At 41.2% G+C, this 24,624-nt stretch overlaps 1 protein-coding gene across 2 annotated transcripts in view; it reads right to left on the reverse strand.

Moving 5' to 3' along the window:
* Positions 1 to 227: 227 nt before the first annotated feature.
* The window catches only part of LOC124720448 (RNA-binding protein 48), a 69,564-nt gene continuing 45,167 nt past the window's right edge, over positions 228 to 24,624 (reverse strand). For both annotated transcript variants that reach the window (XM_047245797.1, XM_047245798.1), the window contains exons 5-7: positions 18,309 to 18,589; positions 10,128 to 10,260; positions 228 to 385 (exon numbers count right to left, since the gene is read on the reverse strand). In XM_047245797.1, coding sequence (XP_047101753.1) covers positions 335 to 385; positions 10,128 to 10,260; positions 18,309 to 18,589 — 465 coding nt within the window. In that variant the 3' untranslated portion in view covers positions 228 to 334. The remainder of the gene's footprint in view (positions 386 to 10,127; positions 10,261 to 18,308; positions 18,590 to 24,624) is intronic.

A 24,624-nucleotide genomic window follows, 5' to 3' on the forward strand; every position in this document is an offset into this window, starting at 1 on the left:
TTGACGGAACATGTATATCTCGTAATAAAACTGATGAAGTCCAGCATTCGGTTGCGCACCTGAGCAAATTTCTCGAAAAACTGCATTACATATGATAACTATGCTAGATCTGGTTCACACGTGACAGAAGGTCTAGTCACAACCAAGTCCAATTTCCTGTCATTGCAACCAAAGCACACTAAATGACAAACACAGGCAACAAAACAACCCAAAATAAAGAACAAAGATGAAGTTTCACATTTTCTTTTTTTTCTTTTCTTACAAATATGTGTATAAAATATACAGTGTCACCTAAATGTAGTACTTTTCTTATTATACTCAGGTACAATTTCTGTTAGCACACGTCTTTCTCATTGAGAACTGTTGGCACATCTGGGGCATCCACCTGCAACAAAAGAAACAGACATTTATCAGTAAAGTGCTTTAAAAAATGAAGAATTTAAATGCTCTTGGCCGACTTCTGGAAACCCCACCACAGAGGGCCTTACAGGTTGGCAAATGAGTCAAGTGATACAGGTTGTTCCAAAATTGATATTTAGAGATTTAATGATGTATATTTCAGAAATGGAGATACGTAGAAAGGTGCAGGTTGCAGTAAGATGTCCATACATACTTAAGTTCCCAGAATGATATGTTCACTCTGCAGCAGAGTGTGCGCTGATACGAAACTTTCTGGCAGATTAAAACTGTGTGCTGGACCAAGACCCCCTACTTTCCAAATGTCACAGAAGCTCTCCTGTGAAACATGCAGAAGCTGCGAGGACGGGGCATGATTTGTGCTTGGGTAGCACAGTTGGTAGAGCACTTGCCCATGAAAGGCAAAGGTCCTGAGTCCGAGTCTTCGTCCGGCACACAGTTCTAATCTGCCAGGAAGTTTCGTACTTAAGTTTTCTCTCTCTCCAGTAGATAGTGTGTGGAATGGCTAACAGAGGCCAAATGTGACACGCAGATCCAGTGGAATTTCCGTACACATTGCAGAAGCACACCACCATCACATCTATCAGGCAGAGGTAAACAAGGTTCAAGCAATCTGAAAGTGTTATGAAGAGGACGAGTTCTGGGCATCTGAGCACCAGTTGCGAAGATGCAGAATGGGTGCAACATACATTTATCTGGAGCCCAACCAAATCACGCCTGAACAGTTGCAGTTACCGCCAACCGCAGTGCATAGGGCGCTATATCAAAGACTGAAGCTTCACGGCATAGGAGGTTTGGGTGCTGCACGCATTTCAACCTGACAAAAGGCCAAAAAGGAAAGAAGTTAAAATTGCAATTTTGAGTCCATCAGTTATGACCTGGACTGTCTGACAAAGGTGATGCTTCCTACATCTTCATTTACATACTCTGCAAGCCACTGTATGGGACATGGCAGTGGGTCCCCTGTACCATTACTTCTCATTTCTTCTCGCGTTCAACTTGCAAATAGAGCAAGGGAAAAATCAGTATCTATATGCCTCTGTACAAGCCCTATCTCTCTGACTTTATCTTCGTGGTTCTCACATGAAATGTATGTTGGCAGCAGTAGAATCATTCGACTGTCAGCCTCAAATGCTAGTTCTCTAAATTTTCTCAGTAGTATTTCTCAAAAAGAACTTCACCTTCCTTCCAGTGACTTCCATCTGAGTTCCTGTAGCATCTCCATAATACTTATGTGATGTTTCAACCACTGGTAACAAATCTAGCAGCTCACCTATGAATTGCTTCGATGTCTTGCTTTAATCCTCCCTTGTACAGATCCCAAACACACGAGCAGTACCTAGGAATAGGTCGCACTAGCATCGTATGTGCAGACTCCTTTACATGTGAACCACAGTTTCCGAAAATTCCCCCAATAAACCAAAGTCGTCCATTCACCATCCCTGCCACAATCCTCACATGCTCATTACATTTCATACTGCTTTGTAGCAATATGCCTAGATATTTAATCGACATGACTCTGTCAAGCAGCACACTGCTAATGCTATATTCAAAGAGTATGGGTTTTATTTTCCTACCCATATGCATTAATTTACATTTTTCTACATTTAGAGTTGGCTGCCATTCATCACATCAACTAGAAATTGTGTCGCAAATGTTCTCGGACAAAGTTTGCTTTCATATGTTTGAGAAGGTAAATTGACACAATATGAGGATCTAAGAACCCACACTTTAATACAGGAAGTATGTGTTACAGTCCAAAGATGAACGAATGGTGTGGTCTTCTTCGCCACCGTGTGGCGAGACCATTTTTCTTTGCAGAGGCGTCAATAAACTCGAACTGCACATGTTGGAACAGTTTGCATTTCCATGGGTTGACGAACTGCAACCTGACATCATGCTGCAGCACGATGTAGCCTGGATCGTTTGAAAGGTACTGGCTGACAATTTCCACATTCCTAGATTGAAAGAGAAGGACTAGTTTTTTGGCCCCTAAAGTCTCCAGATGTAACCCTTTTACACTTTTTTCTTTGGGCTTTGTGAAGGATGCTGTCTACCAGACTCTGGTCGGGGAGCTGGAGGAACTGCGTGCTAGCATCAGAGCAGCAATTGCACACATTAATGAGGATGTGCTAGGTTGGACGTGAGAGGAACTGGAATATTGCCATATCAGCCTGCTGCTTACAACTTTGTAGGCTCTTTCTGGATATGATGAAAACATAATGAATTTTGTGACAACACAGCAAGAAAGACAGAAGGTGGCTCCTGTGCTTAATTTTTAGAAATGAAACAATGTCTAATCCTGGTGGAAAGGTGAATGGACACGATTATCACAATGTCTTTGAAATCCCTGTGAACGATTGCAACACGAGAGTGAAATAAGGTAAATATTTTCTTTTCAAACACAGTTAAGGAATTTTTACCCGTTATATGTGGAGTAATTGCAAAATATTTATTTTTTTTGTTTCATGTTGAGTGTTGGAGCAACATGGCTGTGTATACTTGGTCTGAAGTGGACCATCATTCTACCAATCAGAGCGATATATTTAGCCAACAGCCAGCACCCGTGAGCAGGTACTGCCATTATGATCACATTCCCTGCAACCATTATTACTGTAATTCAAATTTAAAAACAAAAAATAAATGTAAAAAATTATGCAAATTTATCTCTTGTAAAAGTTCAGTCTTCACGTTGCATTCAGTAGCAAAAGGTAGTCTATCTGGTGACTTACGGAAACTATATAACACTGATTTTGACAGCAACACATCTGAAACTTCCTGGCAGATTAAAACTGTGTGCCCGACCGAGACTCGAACTCGGGAACTTTGCCTTTTGCGGGCAGGTGCTCTACCATCTCAGCTACCCAAGCACGACTCACGCCCGGCCTTCACAGCTTTACTTCTGCCAGTATCTCGTCTCCTACCTTCCAAACTTTACAGAAGCTCTCCTGCAAACTTTACAGAACTAGCACTCCTGAAAGAAAGGATATTGTGGAGACATGGCTTAGCCACAGCCTGGGGGATGTTTCCAGAATGTGATTTTCACTCTGTAAAGTTTGGAAGGTAGGAGACGAGGTACTGGCAGAAGTAAAGCTGTGAGGGCCGGGCGTGAGTCGTGCTTCGGTAGCTCAGTTGGTAGAGCACTTGCCCGCAAAAGACAAAGGTGCCGAGTTCGAGTCTCGGTCGGGCACACAGTTTTAATCTGCCAGGAAGTTTCATATCAGTGCACACTCCGCTGCAGAGTGAAAATCGCATTCCAGCAACACATCTGTTTATTGTGAAGTTATATTGCTGGAAAGGTAAAAAATAAATATTTTATTGGTGGAGAGTAGAAATAAACTATGAAGCCTGAGGAGTTCAATTTGAGAGATTTAACCTGTTTTTTGGAAGCCTGAAAAGACTGATGAATGAAATGAAGTGTTTCGTACAGTTATGAAAAATGAATGAGTACGAGATAATGTATTTCTGTACTTCTGATATGGAGAGATCGAATGTATACAAGGATTACAAGTATTCAGAACATTAAAAGTTCGGTTACAGGGAAGTGAAATTCTATAGCAGTACTGAATATATTGAAAAGTATGAAAAATAATTTGACAGAAGTTTGATATTATCTCAAAGTGTCAGGTAAAGGAAAAGTTAATCTCCAGTAGAAACGAAACCATTAATCTGATACTGTTAACCTGCATTGTCAAATAAATTATGGTGATATCTGGATGCTAATCGAGGGCTACACAGATAATAAATACAATACAGCTATATATTTAGATATGTAAATTTGACGATTGCAGTATGCAAGCATACAGTCACATAACATGAGGCATATCATTGCAATACATTCCGTGCCTTATTGCAAAATGGAGTCTATTTGCCATTACTCTTTGTTGAGGGAATTGTTAGTATAATTATGTACCCGGACGTGTTGGAATAATGTTCTTTTTTCTCAACTTATCAAAGACTCACAGGACTTTATTTCACAGCAGAATGCAACTCAACCCCATCGGCACCTTGATGTCTAGAGCATTTCTGAATCAATCCCTCCTTCAACAACAAATATTTTGCATGGAATAAGAAGCTCTGGGCCTTACATTCTAGCCTTCAAGATTTCCCAATCATACACATGTGACTTTTTCTTGTGATGCATCATAAAACAGGTAGTCAATCTAGCCCAATATTCTTTTTATCGATATGTATTAACAGGGACGGAAAAACATGAAGAATAAACAGTAATCCAGTAGTGACTCAGTAGCACTGCATGCTTGGCAGCACCAGTCGTGGTCCAGCGCTGGACTGTTGGTGCTGAAGTACTGGCTATTCACTGGATTTTACTGCCAGTGTTAATACATATCGACAAAACAAATGTAGCACTAGAGCAACAAAACAAATGTAGCACTAGAGCAACAGGGACCACTCTATTGAAAGGGCACATAAAATTTACCTTTAAAAATCATTTGCTTGTAATGGGAAATGAACTGGCGCATTCCGTCAATGCTGGGCATCACATAAAAGGCACGATGAACAATATCTGTTTGAGCTGACTCCACCTACACAATTCAAAAATAAAAATAAATACCTCACTGGGTACTGTAACAGCTGATGGCCAATCTCATATGGAAGAATATTAGATTGCAATGACTGGCAATATTTAAAGAGAAGTTTGGAGTAGGTATTAAAATCCATGGAGAAGAAATAAAAACTTTGAGGTTCGCCAATGACATTGTAATTCTGTCAGACACAGCAAAGGACTTGGAAGAGCAGTTGAACGGAATGGACAGTGTCTTGAAAGGAGGGTATAAGATGAACATCAACAAAAGCAAAACGAGGATAATGGAATGTAGTCAAATTAAGTCGGGTGATGCTGAGGGAATTAGATTAGGAAATGAGACACTTAACGTAGTAAAGGAGTTTTGCTATTTGGGGAGCAAAATAACTGATGATGGTCGAGGTAGAGGGGATATAAAATGTAGACCGGCAATGGCAAGGAAAGTGTTTCTGAATAAGAGAAATTTGCTAACATCGAGTATTGATTTAAGTGTCAGGAAGTCGTTTCTGAAAGTACTTGTATGGAGTGTAGCCATGTACGGAAGTGAAATGTGGACGATAAATAGTTTAGACAAGAAGAGAATAGAAGCTTTCGAAATGTGGTGCTACAGAAGAATGATGAAGGTTAGATGGGTAGGCCACACAACTAATGAGGAGGTATTGAATAGAATTGTGGAGAAGAGGGGTTTGTGGCACAACTTGACTAGAAGAAGGGATCGGTTGGTAGGACATGTTCTGAAGCATCATGGGATCACCAATTTAGTACTGGAGGGCAGCGTGGAGGGTAAAAATCGTGGAGGGAGACCAAGAGATGAATACACTAAACAGATTCAGAAGGATGTAGGTTGCAGTAGGTACTGAAAGATGAAGAAGCTTGCACAGGATAGAGTAGCATGGAGAGCTGCACCAAACCAGTCTCAGGACTGAAGACCACAACAACAACAACAACAACAATCACTATCTGGATGTCTTTTTGTTCTGATCTGTAACTGCAGATGAAAACCAGTATCTGCTATTACACTACACTCTGAGGTGACAAAAGTCCTGGGATACCGCCTACTACTCTATCAGACTTCCTTTTGCTCAGCGTGGTTCAGCAACTAGATGTTGCTTGGACATGAGTCGTTGAATTTGCCTTGAAGATATATTGATCCATGGTGCCTCTACAGCCATTCATGATTGCGAAAGTGTCACAGGTGCAGCATTTTGTGTGCAAACTGACCTCTTGGTTATGTCCCATAAATTTTCAATGGGATTCATGTTAGGCTTTCTAGGTGGTCAAATCATTCACTCCAACTGTCCAGAATGTTCTTCAAACCAATCGTGAAGAATTGTGGCCTTTTTACATGGTACACTGTCATTCATAAAAATTCCATTGCTGTTTGAGAACATGAAGTCTATGAATGACTGCAAATGGTCTCGAAGTGGCTGAACGTAACAGTTTACTGTCAATGATCAGTTCACTTGGACCAGAAGTCCCAGTCCGTTCCGTGTAAACACAGCCCACACCATTATGGAGCTGTCAGCAACTTGCACAGTGCCTCATGACAACTTAGGTCCATGGCTTCGTGGTGTGTGCACCACAATCAAACCTTCCAATGAGCTCTTCTTTTTTGGGTCATTAGTCTTCTGATTGGCTTGATGCAGCCTGCAACGAATTCCTCTCCTGTGCCAACCTCTTCATCTCAGAGTAACACTTGCAACCCATGTCCTCAATTATTTGCTGGATATATTCGAATCTCATCTTCCTCTACAGTTTTTGCCTCTACAACTCCTCTAGCACCTTGAAAGTCATTCTCACATGTCTTAAACAGACATCCTATCATCCTGTTGTGGTGTCACAAGGCTTAGGCCTGTCCCACCCCTCATTAAATCAACCAAGACTTGTATGAATAATTATAAGAACATTATAATAGAAGGAAACATTCCACGTGGGAAAAATTATATATAAAAACAAAGATGAGGTGACTTACCGAACGAAAGCGCTGGCAGGTCGATAGACACACAAACAAACACAAACATACACACAAAATTCAAGCTTTCGCAACAAACTGTTGCCTCATCAGGGAAGAGGGAAGGAGAGGGGAAGACGAAAGGAAGTGGGTTTTAAGGGAGAGGGTAAGGAGTCATTCCAATCCCGGGAGCGGAAAGACTTACCTTAGGGGGAAAAAAGGACAGGTATACACTCGCACACACGCACATATCCATCCACACATACAGAAGGTCTTTAAATATGTCTGCTTGTGTCTGTATGTGTGGATGGATATGTGCGTGTGTGCGAGTGTATACCTGTCCTTTTTTCCCCCTAAGGTAAGTCTTTCCGCTCCCGGGATTGGAATGACTCCTTACCCTCTCCCTTAAAACCCACTTCCTTTCGTCTTCCCCTCTCCTTCCCTCTTTCCTGATGAGGCAACAGTTTGTTGCGAAAGCTTGAATTTTGTGTGTATGTTTGTGTTTGTTTGTCTGTCTATCGACCTGCCAGCGCTTTTGTTCGGTAAGTCACCTCATCTTTGTTTTTATATATAATTATAAGAACAGTTATTATTATTATGTTCTTTAAGTTTGTTTTTGGGTTTTCAGAAATACTGTGGGAAGAAAGTTTATTTATGTTTCAGATAACATGGAAGACGTTGCCCAACGATCACCACAAAAGTTCGATGTAGCAGAAAGTGGGCAAGGAATAAAACGAATGCTGCAAACTACCGCGAGCCGTGGAAGAGCCCGGGCCGCGAGGGCGTCGAGCTTCCTAGGTCGTTGTTGGACAACGTCAAAGGAAGAGATATTCTGCTTTCTCTTTGAAAACAGATCGATCGAGTCTTGAAAGGTTCATGTAAAACGTATAGGCGGGTGACACATTAGGTGGGACCCGATGCCTGTAATACTTCCACAGTTTAATACTTCCACAGTTATTAAAAAGTTGTTAAACGGCAAAACCATCATTTATATAGATAAAAAATAGTAAAGATATAGGAAAGGAAGAGTTGCGGCGTCAGAATGAAAAGTGATACATCGCTCAGCAATGAAGAAGGAAGTAAACCGCAGGTGTTACATGGTGAAAACAAATCAGCTAACAAAATAGTAAGTCTGTAATTAAGCATAAAGCCACATAACACTGCACTGTTCTTTCAGTTCTTACCAACGGAAATTTGGACTACTCTGACAAGGCCAAAGTTTTTCAGTCATCTAGGGTCAAACCGATACGATCGTGACCCTAGGAGAGGCACTGCGGGTGATATCGTGCTGTTGGCAAAGGCACTCGCATCGGTCGTCTGCTGTCATAGCCCATTAACACCAAATTTTGCCACACTGTCTTAACAGCTACATTTGTTGTACATTCCACATTGATTTCTGCAGTTATTGCACACAGTGCTGCTCGTCTGTTAGCACTGACAACTCTATGCAAACATCGCTGCACTCGGTTGTTAAGTGAAGGCCATTGGCCACTGCGTTGTCTGCAATAAGAGGTAATGCCTGACATTTTGTGGTTTCGGCACACTCTTGATGACGTGGACCTCAGAATATTGAATACATGAACAATTTCTGAAATGGAATGTCCCATTTGTCCAGTTCCAACTACTATGCCGTGTTCCGTGAGTTAATTCCTGCTGCGCAACCATAATCGCATCAGAAACCTTTTCACAAGAATCACCTGAGTACGGTCCTTTTATATCTTGTGTATGCGATAATACTGCCATCTGTATATGTGCTTATTGCTATCACATAGCTTCACTTCAGTGAACAGTTGTTTCTGCAGCTGAAACAGTGGGCAAATGTTGGTGAAAGAGTGTTGAATAAAGCGACTGGCTAGAAAATGAGGATTCTTAATTGTAATGATTCATCTGCTGGTATTACTATGAAAACAGGTGCCATATATGCTTCACTAGACACTGTTGGAAGAAATCTGCATGAAAGGACGATGTGATCATTGTCATTCATGAATATTTTTCAGAGTTTGACGAAGCATTTTTCCAGAGGAATTACAACAGAAACTTGCTAGATAACATCTATAGTCACAAATGAAGACCATGTCCAGAAATTGTCTTTTCCCCCTCCTAAGAAAAATGTTCAGTTGCTTCTGCACGTCACTTACCAAATGGCTCTTGTATGAGTTTACTCTTTTAATAGTTTCATTTCCTTCAACTTTCTCCTCTACTTCTCTGTACAGTGGAACCTCTGGCCTACACAGCCAGTGTTTGCTTTTAGTTTTCGTATTTAAACAAGAAACTGTGCTTGCTGGCTACAGTACAGCACAAGCAAGATGGTGGCTGCACAATGTGTCCTGTGCAGACAGATGGAGTGCTAGTCCTGCAAGGTGAACAGGACAATTTCTGTGAACTTTAGAAGGCAGTAGATAAGTTACTGGCGGAAGTAAAGCTGTGAGGGTGGATCGTGAGTTGTTCTCAAACAGATCAGTCACTAGAGCACTTGCCCTGAAAGGGCAGATTTGAGTCCTGGTTCAGCACACAGTTTTAATTTGCCAAAAAGATTCATGTCACCGTTATGCAGGGTCAAAATTCATTCAGGAAGTGGAGAAAACTTTGCTATGCTGTTAGTGGGCTCTCTATTTCCATCTACCATAGAAACTCACAATGCTTGGGTAAGCGTCACACTGGGCCATTGTTTCTGCTTCTGACTCTCCTAGAAAAATTTATATGCTTGGAAAATGTAAAATTTATATGCTTGGAAAATACATGTTATGCTTGCTTTATGCCACTTATAATGAACACTACAGTGGCTAAGAACTCTCACCATACCTGAATTAACACAACAATTGATGCTAAGTTCTCTACATGCACTCTGAAGTGCAAAGTGCACAATAGACACAGTTGTGGCAGAATGACACAATTGACTAGAGTGGTCACACTGTGATCCGTTTCCTTCCACTGTGCATCACCCCACCGTCTGCCTTTTTATGTACACAGCACTAAAAATTAATGATGCAGCAGTATACATAACTAATTTTTTACAATACATCTGATTCACAAACAAGTCAATACATTTAGTCAATGTGCCACTGTACACAGTAGCTTTTGTGAACTCTGTAACCCATTTGGTACACTACAAGACCATTTTGTAATCTGTAAAATTATAAAAAATGGTAACTGCATTAACAGCTGATATTAACTACTATTTCACAAGCTTCAAAAAAAGGTCAGATTTCCACTCATGGCTTTGATTTTCTTGCAAACTAGCGATGCAGCTGGCTCCGCAGCAGTCTGACTCTGTTCATCAGCGGCACGCTTCAGTGGCGGGGCTGTGACGGCTTGGTCCGCATCACCTCCACACTGTGGGCTGTTGTGTCTGCGAGTAAAAAAAAAGTAACGTATCGACGTCAGTGTTGGGAAAGAACTAGATTAGGCACTTCATGTTACCACTACCACCACTATCATCTCAAATTTAACTACGATTGGATGGGAGGTTGTGGCTGTACTCAAATTTGGAAACTAAAATGTCAGCTCACCATGCAAGCAAAAGTAAAAATTTAGTGTGTTTCAAAGGAACAAGCCCTCATCATCAGAAATACCTACACATATGAATCTTCACTGCATGCAATACATTTACAAATGTTTCATTTATGCAAAGTCCACACTGAAGTGTCACTATAAAAAAGATAAAACGCATAGAAGTCAATAAAATTTTGTGGATGAAATGTGTTATTACAACATACACCATTAGAATCTGTGCTTCAGAGAAAATAAATCATTTGTGCTCTGCGAACCTCTTACTGCCTAGCAGTGTACACACAACATATACCAGAAAATTGCCGTGTTCTTCCTGCATGAATCTTTTTCCTCTATGAAAAAGCTGTATGTATTGACTTTTTACGTTTACTGGGCTATATTGACAATTTGAAAAACATTTTATTATCCAAAATATAAGAAAAAGTTGATTTGAGACATTTCTGAAAATCCATATGCATAAGGTGCATTATCTAGCATTTCATTGCTTTTTCTACTAATAATTTACTGCACAACGGAACTGCCTGGAACAACTGAACCACATCCTTCGCCAGGGCTCTGATAACCTATAATCATGTTCTGAGATGAGGGACATCCTACCCGAGATCCTTCCCACCCCTCCTAAAATGGTGTTCCATTGCCCACCAAACCTCCACAACATCCCAGAGCCAGCCCCTATGCCACTCCCAATCCCAACCCCCACCCACATGGATAATATCTCTGTGGAAGACCCAAGAGCAAGGCCTGCCCAATCTACCCACCCAGCACTTCCTATTCAAGTCCTGTCACAGGTTTACCCTACCCCATTGGGGCCCGGGCCACCTCTAAAAGGTGCCATGTCGTTTATCAGCTCTGCTACAAGCATTGCACAGCTTTTTATACTGGTATAACTACCAATCAGCTGTTCACCAGAATGAATGGCCACCACCAGACTGTGGCTGAGAGCAAAGTCAACCACCCTGTGGCAGAACATGCAGCTGAGAATACCACGCTTTATTTCAGTGCCTGCTTCACCACCCAAGCCATCTGTATCCTCCTATGAACAGCTTTTCTGAATTGCACAGATGGAAGTTGTCTTTACAATGTGTTCTCTTCTCCTGTAATTATTGTGGCCTTAACCTGTGGTAACACTGTGTCCCCGCACCCTCCACCCAACAGTCTCTACCTCATTTGTCCTATCACCTCCTCCCTGTTCTCATCTCCCACCTTGTTTATTTGCTGCCCTCTGCCAATGCACCCGACCATCTTTCCCCACTCCTCTCCTTTTCACTCCTTCCCCCCCCCCCCCCCCCCCCCCACTTTCCTGCCCCACAACCTACTGATGCCGCGCCTGTCAGCATTCTAGTCCCTGTACACTTCACCAGACAGCGTTCCTTTGTCCACCACCTGTACACTACTATCCCTTCCCCTTCCCCAACCCCTCCTCCAGATTGCTGCTGCAATCTCACGTGATAGTTGCATTCTGGCCCAAGCTGCCGGAGTTGGCAGTCGTGTCCGTGAGGAGTGCCTGCTTGAGTGTATGAATGGTGTGTGTTTCTCTGTGTCTCTTTTGCTGATGAAGGCTGCGGCCGAAAGATATTTTTTTTTTTTTTGCTTGTATGCAACTTAACATGTTTTCTTTACAGTAGGCAGGAATCTATCTTTTCCAATGTTGTTGTTAAAGAAGTAATTTACCTGATGAATGTATTTGCCTGTGGAACTTGTAGCTAAAAAATATAAATGTTATTTTTGACAATATTATGAAAAGGACAGAATGCTACTCTCTTGAGAAGCATCAGTATTTTCCCCAACAGTGAACAGAGTACTTCTTTGATCACAGAATGAAGGTTTTCACGGTAGGTGTTGTCATCACTTAACACTTCCGGTTTTAGATGCCGTGGTGCATACATAAAACTCTCCCCTGACATTTCGCCTTCGACTGCGGAAGGCATCATTCGAAGACAAGTGGCGAACTGCAACGAGTGCACGAGTGAGCGCCGTATATATGAGGCTATGGAGATTGCCAAACACTGCAATAATTTTAACACAAAAGATGAAGGCATTAAGCTGGATAAGATATGGATGTCAACACTGCAGCAACAGCCTGACAATTGATTAATTTCAATTGAGAAAGTTGGCAATATCAGAGATTATAGCACAGCCGACGTCATGTGATTGACAGTGGCGCACTCTGGATGGCTTATATATACGGCGCTCACTCGCGCTCTTGTTGCAGTTCGCCGATTGTCCTCGGAGGACGCGTTCTGCAGTCGAAGGCGAAACGTCAGGGGAGAGTTTTATGTATGGACCACAGCATCTCAGCCCGCAAGTGTTAAGTGATGAGAGTACTTCTTTGATTTAATGTGTTTCTTGACATTATTTTTCTTGTGCTGTCCAATATGACAATTACAAAATCTGCAGAATACTGATTTTGATCTTTTACAGGCATTCATCATTGTGCGACTCGACTCATATTTGGCAGTGCAACCAATAGAACCAACAATGTACTCAGTGGAGACAAAAAGAGCTATCTGCTTGTTGGGGGAAGACTTTTGGAGTGGTTGAAACAGGTTGAGAGGTTTTGTTTTCATGTCGCTATAGTGCAAAGCATGGACACTACAAACTTGCAGTTGGCCCCTGAGTATGATAAATGAGAACTATGACTGCCAGGGTGGATGGAAGCAGTGCAGAAAAACAACCCCACTTCCCTCTCATAGGGCAGCCAGCCCACATCTTATTCTGTGTTTCTGCAAAAGCAAATTGAAACTGATCATAGGGATCACCGATCCCTTCAGTTATGTTAGAGTCGTAAGCTAACTTTGCGATGAAACAGGTTTATTCTCTCCACTCATTTGGAAAATGGGAAAACAAAACCTATGTCTAGTGGTATAGTTCAAAACCACCACCATCTAAAAGTGCATTTTTAAGTGTCCGCACTATACAAACTTTTTGAACTTCAGTTAGCAGACAAATGTATGTATTTCTTTGTTCTAAGAAGCTAAGTCCAAGTCCTTTGTTGCATTATGTGGTGTGTATCTTATATGGAGCATTCAATTACCCACAACAGACATGTTCTTATGGAGATAATCTTTCCAGACTGAGTTTTGCCAGATGATGCATAATACCAGCAACTGAAAACTGGTTATATTTTCCATATTTATATCCAGGAAATAATGCTAATTCAACGTATCTCTGATAAAATAGTTCACCTGGATACAATTTGCTATGAATTAGCATCTATTAAATAATTTTCTGCTTTCAGATTCTGAGACAGAATTCACATCTACATTTGCATTTCTCACAAATACGAATTTTTCAGGCAGCTACTTACTGGTCCATTCATGACAGTGAACAGTACCAGTATGTTTTAAAAAGCTGTGTGTGAAAATGTGATTTTTCAGGTGTTGATCAAAGAGATAAGGGATCAAGTGTTTGAAATAGCTACGAGCCTAGTGACCAATTGTATACCTACAGGAAGAACATACATACTGTAGCCACTCAAAATTTAAACATTACACACTTCCAACAGTCCAGGCCAATTGAGCACATCAGCTGGTTGTTTTACATTAGGTGTGGTCTAGGGTTGACCTTAGGTGGCTTATAAAAGAAACATTTCTTAATTGGTGGTTCCCAGAATTTTTATTTTTATTTTTTTTATTTATTTATTTATTTATTTATTTTTGTACTAGACATACCAATTGTGGTGATGGTCACTCCTATAATTTCTATTCATGGCAGGTCGTTGAACTTTTTTTTATCGTATGTTCTTAAGGTGATGTTCTCAGTGAACCTTAAACTATTTTCACTGTCATTATATGTTAACCGATATCCAGAGGTTCAAAGTTACTGTACTGCTGATAGTTTTCAATGAATTGTGATCAATGAGCGAACTATCCAGAAAGAATGTGTTGCTGTTTATATGTGTCAAAGCATATAAATGCTGATTTATATAAATAATCTGTTAAACTTTACTAACCCATAAAATTCATTTTATAAAAGCAACACACATGCTGTAGCAGGAAAAAGAAGGAACCTGCTGAAAAATGCTCCTGTCAGAGCATAAAAAAGGCAAATATATTCTTGTTTAAAAGACTGACGGGAAAGTGAGGAACCGGCTGCCTCAATCTTCATTCTGCCATCCTTACCAAAAATATTGGTATGCAAACATAATCATGCTTTTTTGTGCTGAAAGAAAGTATTAGAGAGAAAGTGACAGTGGAACAGAGAAGACAGTGACAGTGGGAGATATAGAGAGAGGAGATAGTGCCAGTGGGAGAGAAAGAGTGCCAGTGAAAGAGAAAGTGAGACAGACGAAGACAATAGCAGTGAGAGCCAAAAAGAGAGGAGCTCTAGACAGTGGCAGTAGAAGAGAAACAGAGATGGCGGGCAGTGGAGGCAGTGGGAGCAAAAGAGAGAGGAGACTGTGGAAATGAAAAATACAGAGAAGTGGAGACCACATACATACTTGGGAGGGGGTGCTCGATCCTCCCCAGACTTTAATGTGTAGGTATAGGGGAGAGTGCATTTCTGACTGAAACTTTAAACACAGGGGTATAGAGGAAAACATAAATCGCCGCGGCCCCCACCCCCCCTCTCCACCCAGAACTTTTGAGCTGCTGAGGTATGATGGAGACAGTGACAGTGAGAAAGAAAGACAAACACAGACAGCATGAGAGAAGAAACAGAGTCAGTGTGATATACTGTAAATCAGCATGTGTGCGGGGGTGGGGGGAGGAAAAAAAAAGACAGTGGGAGAGAAACATATAAAGGCAGTGAGAGAGAGAGAGAGAGAGAGAGAGACAGCATGTGTGCGGGGGTGGGGGGAGGAAAAAAAAAGACAGTGGGAGAGAAACATATAAAGGCAGTGAGAGAGAGAGAGAGAGAGAGAGAGAGAGAGAGAGAGAGAGAGAGAGAGGTGCTGAATATGAAGGTTTAACATACAAAGAGAGACTGGGTAACTGGGTAAAGGGATTCAGGATGTTCTGTGTTAAAAAGAACACGAATATGTTTGCTTGCCAAAAGTTTTGGTGAGGGAGACAGACTGTGGATTGAGGCAGCTGGTTCCCACTTTTGTGTCACATAATTTTAGAGAACAGTATATCTGCCATTTTTGAGCATTAACTAGAAAATTTTTACACTGGTAAATTATGAGACAGAACTGCTAGCTTTAAGTTACCTTCAGCAGATGAAAGGTCTAATGCTTCTGATACATGCACAAAAAGAAGAAGTAATGCACTACCGAGTTTTTGCAACTATTAGTTCCTCGCAGAATGAATATTCACTCTGCAGCAGAGTGTGTTGGGCCAGGACTCGAACCTGGGACCTTCACCTTTTGCGGGCGAGCACTCTACCGATTGAACTATCTGACCACGACTCGAGACCTGCTCTCACAGTTTTACTTTCACCGGTACCTCATCTCTTATCTTCCAAACTTCACAAAAGTTTTCCTTGGAAGACTAGCACTACTGGAAGGATGTACCATATTTACCCAATTGTAAGAAACATTTTTTCCCAAATTCATCATTCAAAAAGTAGAGGGTCATCTTACATTCGCAGATTGAAATACTGCTGCTGAGGTCATTGTTTCACATTGTGTATTGATTAATTCTGGGGCTGTCTTACATTTATAAATGAAACTTTGGCAGTTGCTCACATGCAGATTTATTTTGAAGAATTCAGAAGAGTTAGAAGTGTTGCATGTAATGGGCCACCCACATTTCATCTCCTGTTACAACAGAGCTCAGAACGTTCCTCACCTTCCAGTTCCAGTCACTCAAGAAACTCACGAGTGCTACTGACCTGATCTTTCTGGTGCTGCTCTGTGAGCTGTTCTGCGACCCATCTTGCACACAGTTTGCAGTACCCCAGTCTTTTTCTGAATGTCTTGTATAAGAGAGTTGTGGAAACAGCAGAAATTTTATCCACTGTCAATCGGTGGTCTCATCGGTCAAAATGGAAAGTCTTCCACTCCTTCTGTTCATCACGAACGTTTGTTGGTCGGTTGGGTTGATTTGGTGGAAGAGACCAAACAGCGAGGTCAACGGTCTCATCGGATTACGGAATGATGGGGAAGGAATTCGGCCGTGCCCTTTCAAAGGAACCATCCCAGCATTTGCCCGAAGCGATTTAGGGAAATCATGGAAAACCTAAATCGGGATGGCCGGACGTGATATCGAACCGTCGTCCTCCCGAATGCGAGTCCAGTGTGCTGAACGTTTGTTGTCTCCACTAGACTTCCTACACCATTTGCACTCATTGTGTTCATAACACCTTCAATACAAACCATTTTGATTTTTGAAAAAACTTCAGTACATGTTGTTCCTCCTGTGAGTAGGAAGTAGATCACAACACATGACCCTCACCTGACGGTCTTTCTTACTGACACCTCTCCCACAACTGGACACTACTGTGCTAGTTTACATACTACCGTGTGCCTGTGAAGCTTACTCTGTTGGCCTTCTTGATCGATTTATTACTTTTAGTAACCAATGTCGCTATGATGACATCACAATCACTAATCCCTGTCTCTACACCGGTGATTCCTAACCTTTTCTACCTGGCACCCCTCTTTGCAACTCCAGAATGTCTATGCCCCCCTTTATTTATTGTATTTATTTATTTATTTTTGCTTCTTTAAAAAATCTTTGCTGAACAATAATCTCCAGTCCACACTTTAGTAAGAGAGGGTTATCAAATGTAGAGAAATACAAAACTATAATGTTTCAAATGACTTGGTAGCAAAACTCTTGAACAACACTTTTCAATCTAAAATTTTTTGTGTGGTGGAAAGTCACAACGAAAACCCAGGATATCAATGGGACAGTTGGAACTTTTTTCTTCAGCAGCTCCTGAATGTTTGGTTTGAAACTAGTTATAGCACATAGAAGGTCACTCTCCACGTTCAGATAATTGTAGTGTTTTGCTCTCACAATGGCTAGCTATTCTCAAGAATCCGATCTCACACACAGGTAAGTAAATGACTACTGTATGAAGGCTTAAAAGGCTTCCTCTGCCACTCCTGGATAAGTAGGAAGTAAACCAGCTGAAAATTCTTCCAAGTCCATTTGCTGAAGCTATTCTTTAGCAATCTAGTCACATTTCAACATCCTGCATCTGCCCCCCCCCCCCCCCCCCCCCAATAAATATCTCACACCCTCCCAGGCGGAATGCTCCCCAGGTTGGCAACCACTTCTCCACACTGGCACTGTCATTAATGTCAAGCCTATTTGTAGCTACAAGGTCCAAAACATTTCCATTGTGCATGGGCTGTCGAACAAGCTGCTCGAGGCGGATTTTGGAAAACATGTTTGCAAGTATTTTACAAGACTGCCTGTCCATACCACCTGCAAAGAATCTATAGATGTCCTAGTCTATATTTGGTGTCTTAAAGTCACCTCCAACTAATACTGCACGGTATGGGTATTTCCACGCCTTCTCTGCATTATACAGGGTGTATTACAACTAATGACACAAAGGTACTCACCTGAAAGCACACAATACCTGAAGCAAGAAAGTCCTGCACAATGCACACCCTAAGAGCCACGAGCCCCTCCTCAACCCTGATGCCACGTAACAAATCTCCTCCACTACCTTCTCCTGGCAGTAATGACTCGAGGCACTGCTGACATTCCAATCACATGTGCCACTATCATACATCACTCCTCATACTGCCTAGTATATAGCAGAGAGCCAGTCAGAGCAGGCAAAGGCCTAACTTGTGAGTGGTGTTCAATGAAACGTTTGAACCTGCATGGCCAGATGGGAATTTCAACCACTGTTTTCCAAATTCTGGATCTAGTGTCTCACCACTGTCTTTGTCACCTCAATCTGTCTATATGCTGCAGGCATCACATGTGGGCATAATAAAGTGTATATATGGTATATGGAGTACAACCTAAAGAGGACACTTACCCGTCTTTGTGTTCATCCTTTTTCTGGCTTTTCTTGAATACCACCCTCTTCACGCCTACTTGCCGAGGCACGAATTTGGCCTCGTACTTCCGAGAGGTCGGTACCGACGATGGGGCACCCGGCGTCTGTGAATGCTGAAGTAACAGAGGCACGGGACCAGATGTAGGTGGATTCCTTGTAGCGGGTGCAGCGCGGAGGACGCCAGGGTGTGATGCAACTATCCGCCTCTCCCGGACTCCCGCACGTATCCATTCCTCGTCCGGTAACTGTGGGCCGAAGGGCTGCAATTGCATAAAGAATTTTGTCACATCATATATCCATCCAGTCTGGCATGTGAACCTACATTTAACAGAAAAAACAGCTTTACCAAAGAACGGGACCAAAACAATACAGGCAGAGACGCTTTACATATAGCACCAATGCAAAAAGAAAAACTTTTTAAATGCTGAATTCCTGGCACAATCAATAGATATTTTACAAAAATAACTGGTTTCAATTAAAATCAGCAATCCTGGTTGTGATAAAAAACAGCAGTAAACTTAAATTTTACGTGTATATAGCTACGAGATCAACTTACATACACAACATCTGCTAATAATGGTTACGACTATGAAATATCTGATGATGGCATAAAGGAGTTAACATTTTCAAAATTTTCCGCCAGTCATGGTTTCTTCATACAATGTAGGCTTTCACGGCCAGTATTGTCTTCAGTTAAAACTTCCAGGCTGAGAGGCCGTGGTTGATGTATAAAATTTCCACCTGACGTTCTGTCTCCATCTGCGGGAGACATCTTCTGAGGTTTCAACTGAAGAGTCATGGTTTCTGTCCATTGTAACATGGTAGACCAAGACACACTATAGTGAACTGACTGATACTGTAGTTAACCCTTTAACTATTGCAGACAAGTTAATCTGGCATGCTCCCCAGGTGCTGCAGATGTGTCTAAATGGGGCCCCTGGAGTTTCTTGACATGCTATTGATGTGTTTATGCACCCCCTTCCACCAATCTCTCACTGCTCCAGATGAGTTACTTCCATATCTCAATGAATAAAGAAATTTTGAGTATTTACCATACAACATATGTGCCTCTTTGTGTGCTATCATTTACAAAAAACCTCATTTTGGTATCTTGAACCATTTATGAAATATGATTACTCTTATGACCACACAATTTGCGATGCACAGGAACCAACACAGGTGCATCACACACTACCATCCCTCAGATATAAAAGTCAATAACTAGATAACTAAATGCGATATAATTCCCCTCTCAACCTTAAATAAAATTTTGACACCTTATCTAAATTTCATACACTACAACGTAAGAGATAAAATCAACCATACAAAAAATTTATGCAAAGTATTTTTACGTCTGCAAACACTTTAAAATTCCATTCATAGTTTTACTTAATTTGATGCAGCACAGTAACTATGTCGTATAACAAAAAGGAATTCAGTCCTTTATCGAGGGAAGGTATCAGAGCATAAGGTGTGAAAAAATCAAATCTTGTCACCTAATAGTTTTCTTAAAATCTGATAATAAGTATTTTATTGTGCCTGGAATGCCATCTCTCAGCAGCCATAGCAAAAGCCGCCCTCAGCACAGAATGCAGACAGCACATCTGCAGCAGCAAAAGGGTTAATATTCAACCTGATCCACACTTTATGTTAGCACTGACTGCAATTTATATAATGTTTTATCAGATACCTAAAAACTCATGTTGAATGTCATGTAAATATACTATTTACTGTTCCGCACGTAACTTGTGAGGGAGTCTCAGCCACCAATGAAAGCTACTTATATTATGATGCAACACAAATCCATAAACATTATAAAAATGTATTTGTGTGCTTTCCAAATCTCCTGCTATACCAATGGACCAATTTCAACCAAATCTGGTACACATATCCCTTCCTGACAGGTAACAATCGCTGAGAGGGTAAGAAGCACCTACCTATCGCAGTTCAGTAGCAATTACATCATAAACAATGAGATGTGTGAGAAACTGCTACATCATGCATGAAGTCTAAATTTATTACTCATGCGCTACTGACTCTATTCACAACATATTTTACAGACAATATCCAAACGTGCGGTTGAATGTACCTACACTATCGCATCATTGTATGACACACAGTTCAAGAGATATGAGGTCATAAACACAGATGCATGAAGAAATGCTACATCATAATTGAAGTTTTAATACGTGGCTCATTCCGAAAGTAATGCCTCCCATTTTTTTATGCTGACTTTGGATCTCCACACCAGATATCACTGGTGGAGTGCTAATGCTTGAACCTTCCTCTTTTATTTGTAGGTGGTTCTGTTGTTCTTCAGTAGTTGGTACCAGCGGAGGAGTATTCCAAAATGGAGTCTGATATGGACGCACATATAAAACAGCGATGTGTGACCGAATTCCTCACTACTGAAGAAATTGCACCAACTGAAATCCATCGACACTTGCTAAAGGTATATGGAGACAATAAAATAGATGTGAGCAATGTGAGGTGATGGGTACGGCATTTTCAAGGTGGTGAAAAGGGTGTGCATGACAAGCACGGCCTGGTCAAACCTGCACGGCTGTCATCTCTTGCAATGAAGAGCGTCTTGATCAACCCATCTGTGCTGATCAGCAGACAACGACCAGACAACTGTGTGCAAAGCTGAATGTTGGCTGAAATGCCTTGGAAACAATGTTAGAACATCTTGGTTATCTCAAAGTCTGTGCGAAATGGGTCCTGCGGATGCTTACAGGACAACAAAAAGTTATCGAATGGAAATTCATTGGAATCTGCTTCTGAATAGCATTGCCACCGGAGATGATGCGTGTCGTCACCACTAGGAGCCGGGCTCCAAAAGACAGTCCACAGAACGGTGATGTGCGAATTCTCTGTCAAAGAAGAAATTCGAGACACAGCCTTGTGCAGGTAAAGTGATGTGCAGTCTTCTGGGACAGCCAGGGTGTGGTTCTTTGGGTGTCCTGGAGCCTGGAGAAACTGTGAATTCAGCACTCTACAATGTGTCATTGACTGAGCTGAAAGCCTGAATTTCCAGGGTAAGGCCAGAGAAGACCAACTTTCACCTGCAACATGATAATGCCAGTCCCCACACTAATTTTGTGACCACACAACCCACTGCAAAATTTGGCTGGACTGTCTTAACACAGTCCCGATTTGGCACCTCCAGCCTTCTATCTCTTTGGGCCTACCTGGCAAACATTTTCAAGATTCGAATGCTGTTGTCAAAGCTTTAAAGAAGTGGTTAGCCTCAGCTGGCTCCAATTTTTACAAGCATGGCATGCAGGCTCTGATTCATCATTGACAAAGGTGCATAACGAATGATGGTGACTATATGGAAAAATGACAGTCTGTAACTGCAATATTGCTGTCTTTAGCTGTGCTGTTGTGATTTATGTATTTCCTGTAGTTTTCATGAATGATTCATCATTGGAAAAAGTGAATAATGGATGGTGGTGACTGTGGAAACACGAGTCTGTAGCTGAAATCCTGCTCTACTTAGCTGTGCTATTGTGATTTATGTACCTCCTGTAGTTTTCATGTAAAAAAAAATAGGAGGCATTGCTTACAGAATGCCCCTCGTACATTTGTTCTTCACTAATAAGACACTCCTACAGCTGGGTCAACTTTAAGAAATCCCTGGCACCTGGTAGCACTTTTGACAGTTTTCAACAGCGAAGTGCAAATGGCTGAAGGTGAAAACAAAAGACGCCTACAGAGCTACAAAGAGGCATCACCGTAGAGAAGTTTACAAAATGGCATTGAAAGCACACAAAGCAGGTGCACTTACATTTGTATAGTCTATGTATTTCTTTGTAGGACAGTTTTGTAATTTCGAGCTGTTTTCACAAATACATGGAAATAAAATTTTTCCAATATTACACTTCAAACACAGTTCATTTATTGTTTCCATTTCTAATAGAAAATTGGCAAAATGAATATCCAGGCAAGGCCAGGTTTGTCAGCTAATATCAGTATAAATGGGCAAAAAATTATTATTTTGTTAATTAAGAAGTAATGTTGGAGTATTATTAAAGCCATGAATATTTTGAACTGAACTGTAAAAATTTATGTTCTGTTATTCTGAGTAATCAATTTATGTCTACACATCATTATGCTCACGACACTGTTATTGATCTGAAGTTAAACTGCTTGAGCTGCTGAGAATTTTTCCGGGTTGTGTGGCAGTGGTCCATGGAACTCTTCAATCCCTGATGTTTCGTCCAAGGCTACGTTGGACATCTTCGGAGGCGCTCCTGGTTGTGCTGAGTCTTGTTGACTGACGAATCGGACGTCGAAGAGTGGCCTAAATAGTGTGGAAAGTGGGCTTGGTCTGGCTCTTTCACGTGATAGCAGAGATAAACCTTGCCAAGATAAAATGTTTTAACCATCAATTATAGTACATCAAAGATAAAACCTTCTCATCGATTCTGTAGTGCCACAGTCCATATATCACTGAGTTTCATGGCATCTTCTTCTTCTTCTTCTCTGTTAAAATTATCCTCATTTTTATAGATTTTGATGGCTTCTCTATACAGCCATGGATAATAGTTCGTCGTAGTACATAAAACTTCAGTTTCCGAAAATTCCACGATGTGGTCACCTGATTGAAGAACATGTTCCTCCATGGCTGATTTGTCTGTTTTCCCTAGTCAGCAAAGACTTTTATGTTCCTTCAACCGTGTATTCACACTTTTCTTTGTAGTTCGAATGTAGACCTTGCCGCATGTACACTAAGTAGAGACACTAGTTTAAAACCTTCAAACCTATAAAAATTTCACTACCACACATATTTATCTCTGTACATGATGATAGCATAGCAGCTGAAAACCAGTCTGTAAAATAAATAATAAATACTGCAGAATATTCCACAGAGTTTTTCGTGTTTTCATTCATAATGTATAAAATTTTGTATCAAGAACCAAAGGAACGGCCAGTCAGTCAATGAAATACAGAGGTGAAGTTTTTAGAAGTTTTGTGCTTAAAACTGGAGCCGGACTGGGGCATGTTCTCTCCATGCAGCTCTTTAACTGTGTTCTAAAAAAAGTCATACGGGAACAGAGAATGTGATTAGCAGAAAGCGAGACCAATGCAGGAGTTAGATTAGGTTACACAAGGGACAAGACACAAGATTAGGAAATGAGACACTTAAAGTAGTAAAGGAGTTTTGCTATCTAGGGAGTAAAATAACTGATGATGGTCGAAGTAAGAGGATATAAAATGTAGACTGGCAATGGCAAGGAAATCGTTTCTGAAGAAGAGAAATTTGTTAACATCGAGTATAGATTTAAGTGTCAGGAAGTCGTTTCTAGCATTTGTAGACTTAGAGAAGGCTTTTGACAACGTTAACTGGAATACTCTCTTTCAAATTCTGAAGGTGGCAGGGGTAAAATACAGGGAGCGAAAGGCTATTTACAATTTGTACAGAAACCAGATGGCAGTTATAAGAGTCGAGGGGCATGAAAGGGAAGCAGTGGTTGGGAAAGGAGTGAGACAGGTTGTAGCCTCTCCCCGATGTTATTCAATCTGTATATTGAGCAAGCAGTAAAGGAAATAAAAGAAAAATTCGGAGTAGGTATTAAAATTCATGGAGAAGAAGTAAAAACTTTGAGGTTCGCCGATGACATTGTAATTCTATCAGAGACAGCAAAGGACTTGGAAGAGCAGTTGAACGGAATGGACAGTGTCTTGAAAGGAGGATATAAGATGAACATCAACAAAAGCAAAACGAGGATAATGGAATGTAGTCAAATTAAATTGGGTGATGCTGAGGGGATTAGATTAGGAAATGAGACACTTAAAGTAGTAAAGGAGTTTTGCTATTTGGGGAGCAAAATAACTGACGATGGTCGAAGCAGAGAGGATATAAAATGCAGACTGGCAATGGCAAGGAAATCGTTTCTGAAGAAGAGAAATTTGTTAACATCGAGTATAGATTTAAGTGTCAGGAAGTCGTTTCTGAAAGTATTTGTATGGAGTGTAGCCATGTATGGAAGTGAAACATGGACGATAACCAGTTTGGACAAGAAGAGAATAGAAGCTTTCGAAATGTGGTGCTACAGAAGAATGCTGAAGATAAGGTGGGTAGATCACATAACTAATGAGGAGGTATTGAATAGGATTGGGGAGAAGAGAAGTTTGTGGCACAACTTGACTAGAAGAAGGGATCGGTTGGTAGGACATGTTTTGAGGCATCAAGGGATCACAAATTTAGCATTGGAGGGCAGCGTGGAGGGTAAAAATCGTAGAGGGAGACCAAGAGATCAATACACTAAGCAGATTCAGAAGGATGTAG

The sequence above is a fragment of the Schistocerca piceifrons genome, chromosome 11 (assembly GCF_021461385.2).
Source record: "Schistocerca piceifrons isolate TAMUIC-IGC-003096 chromosome 11, iqSchPice1.1, whole genome shotgun sequence".
NCBI lineage: Eukaryota > Metazoa > Arthropoda > Insecta > Orthoptera > Acrididae > Schistocerca > Schistocerca piceifrons.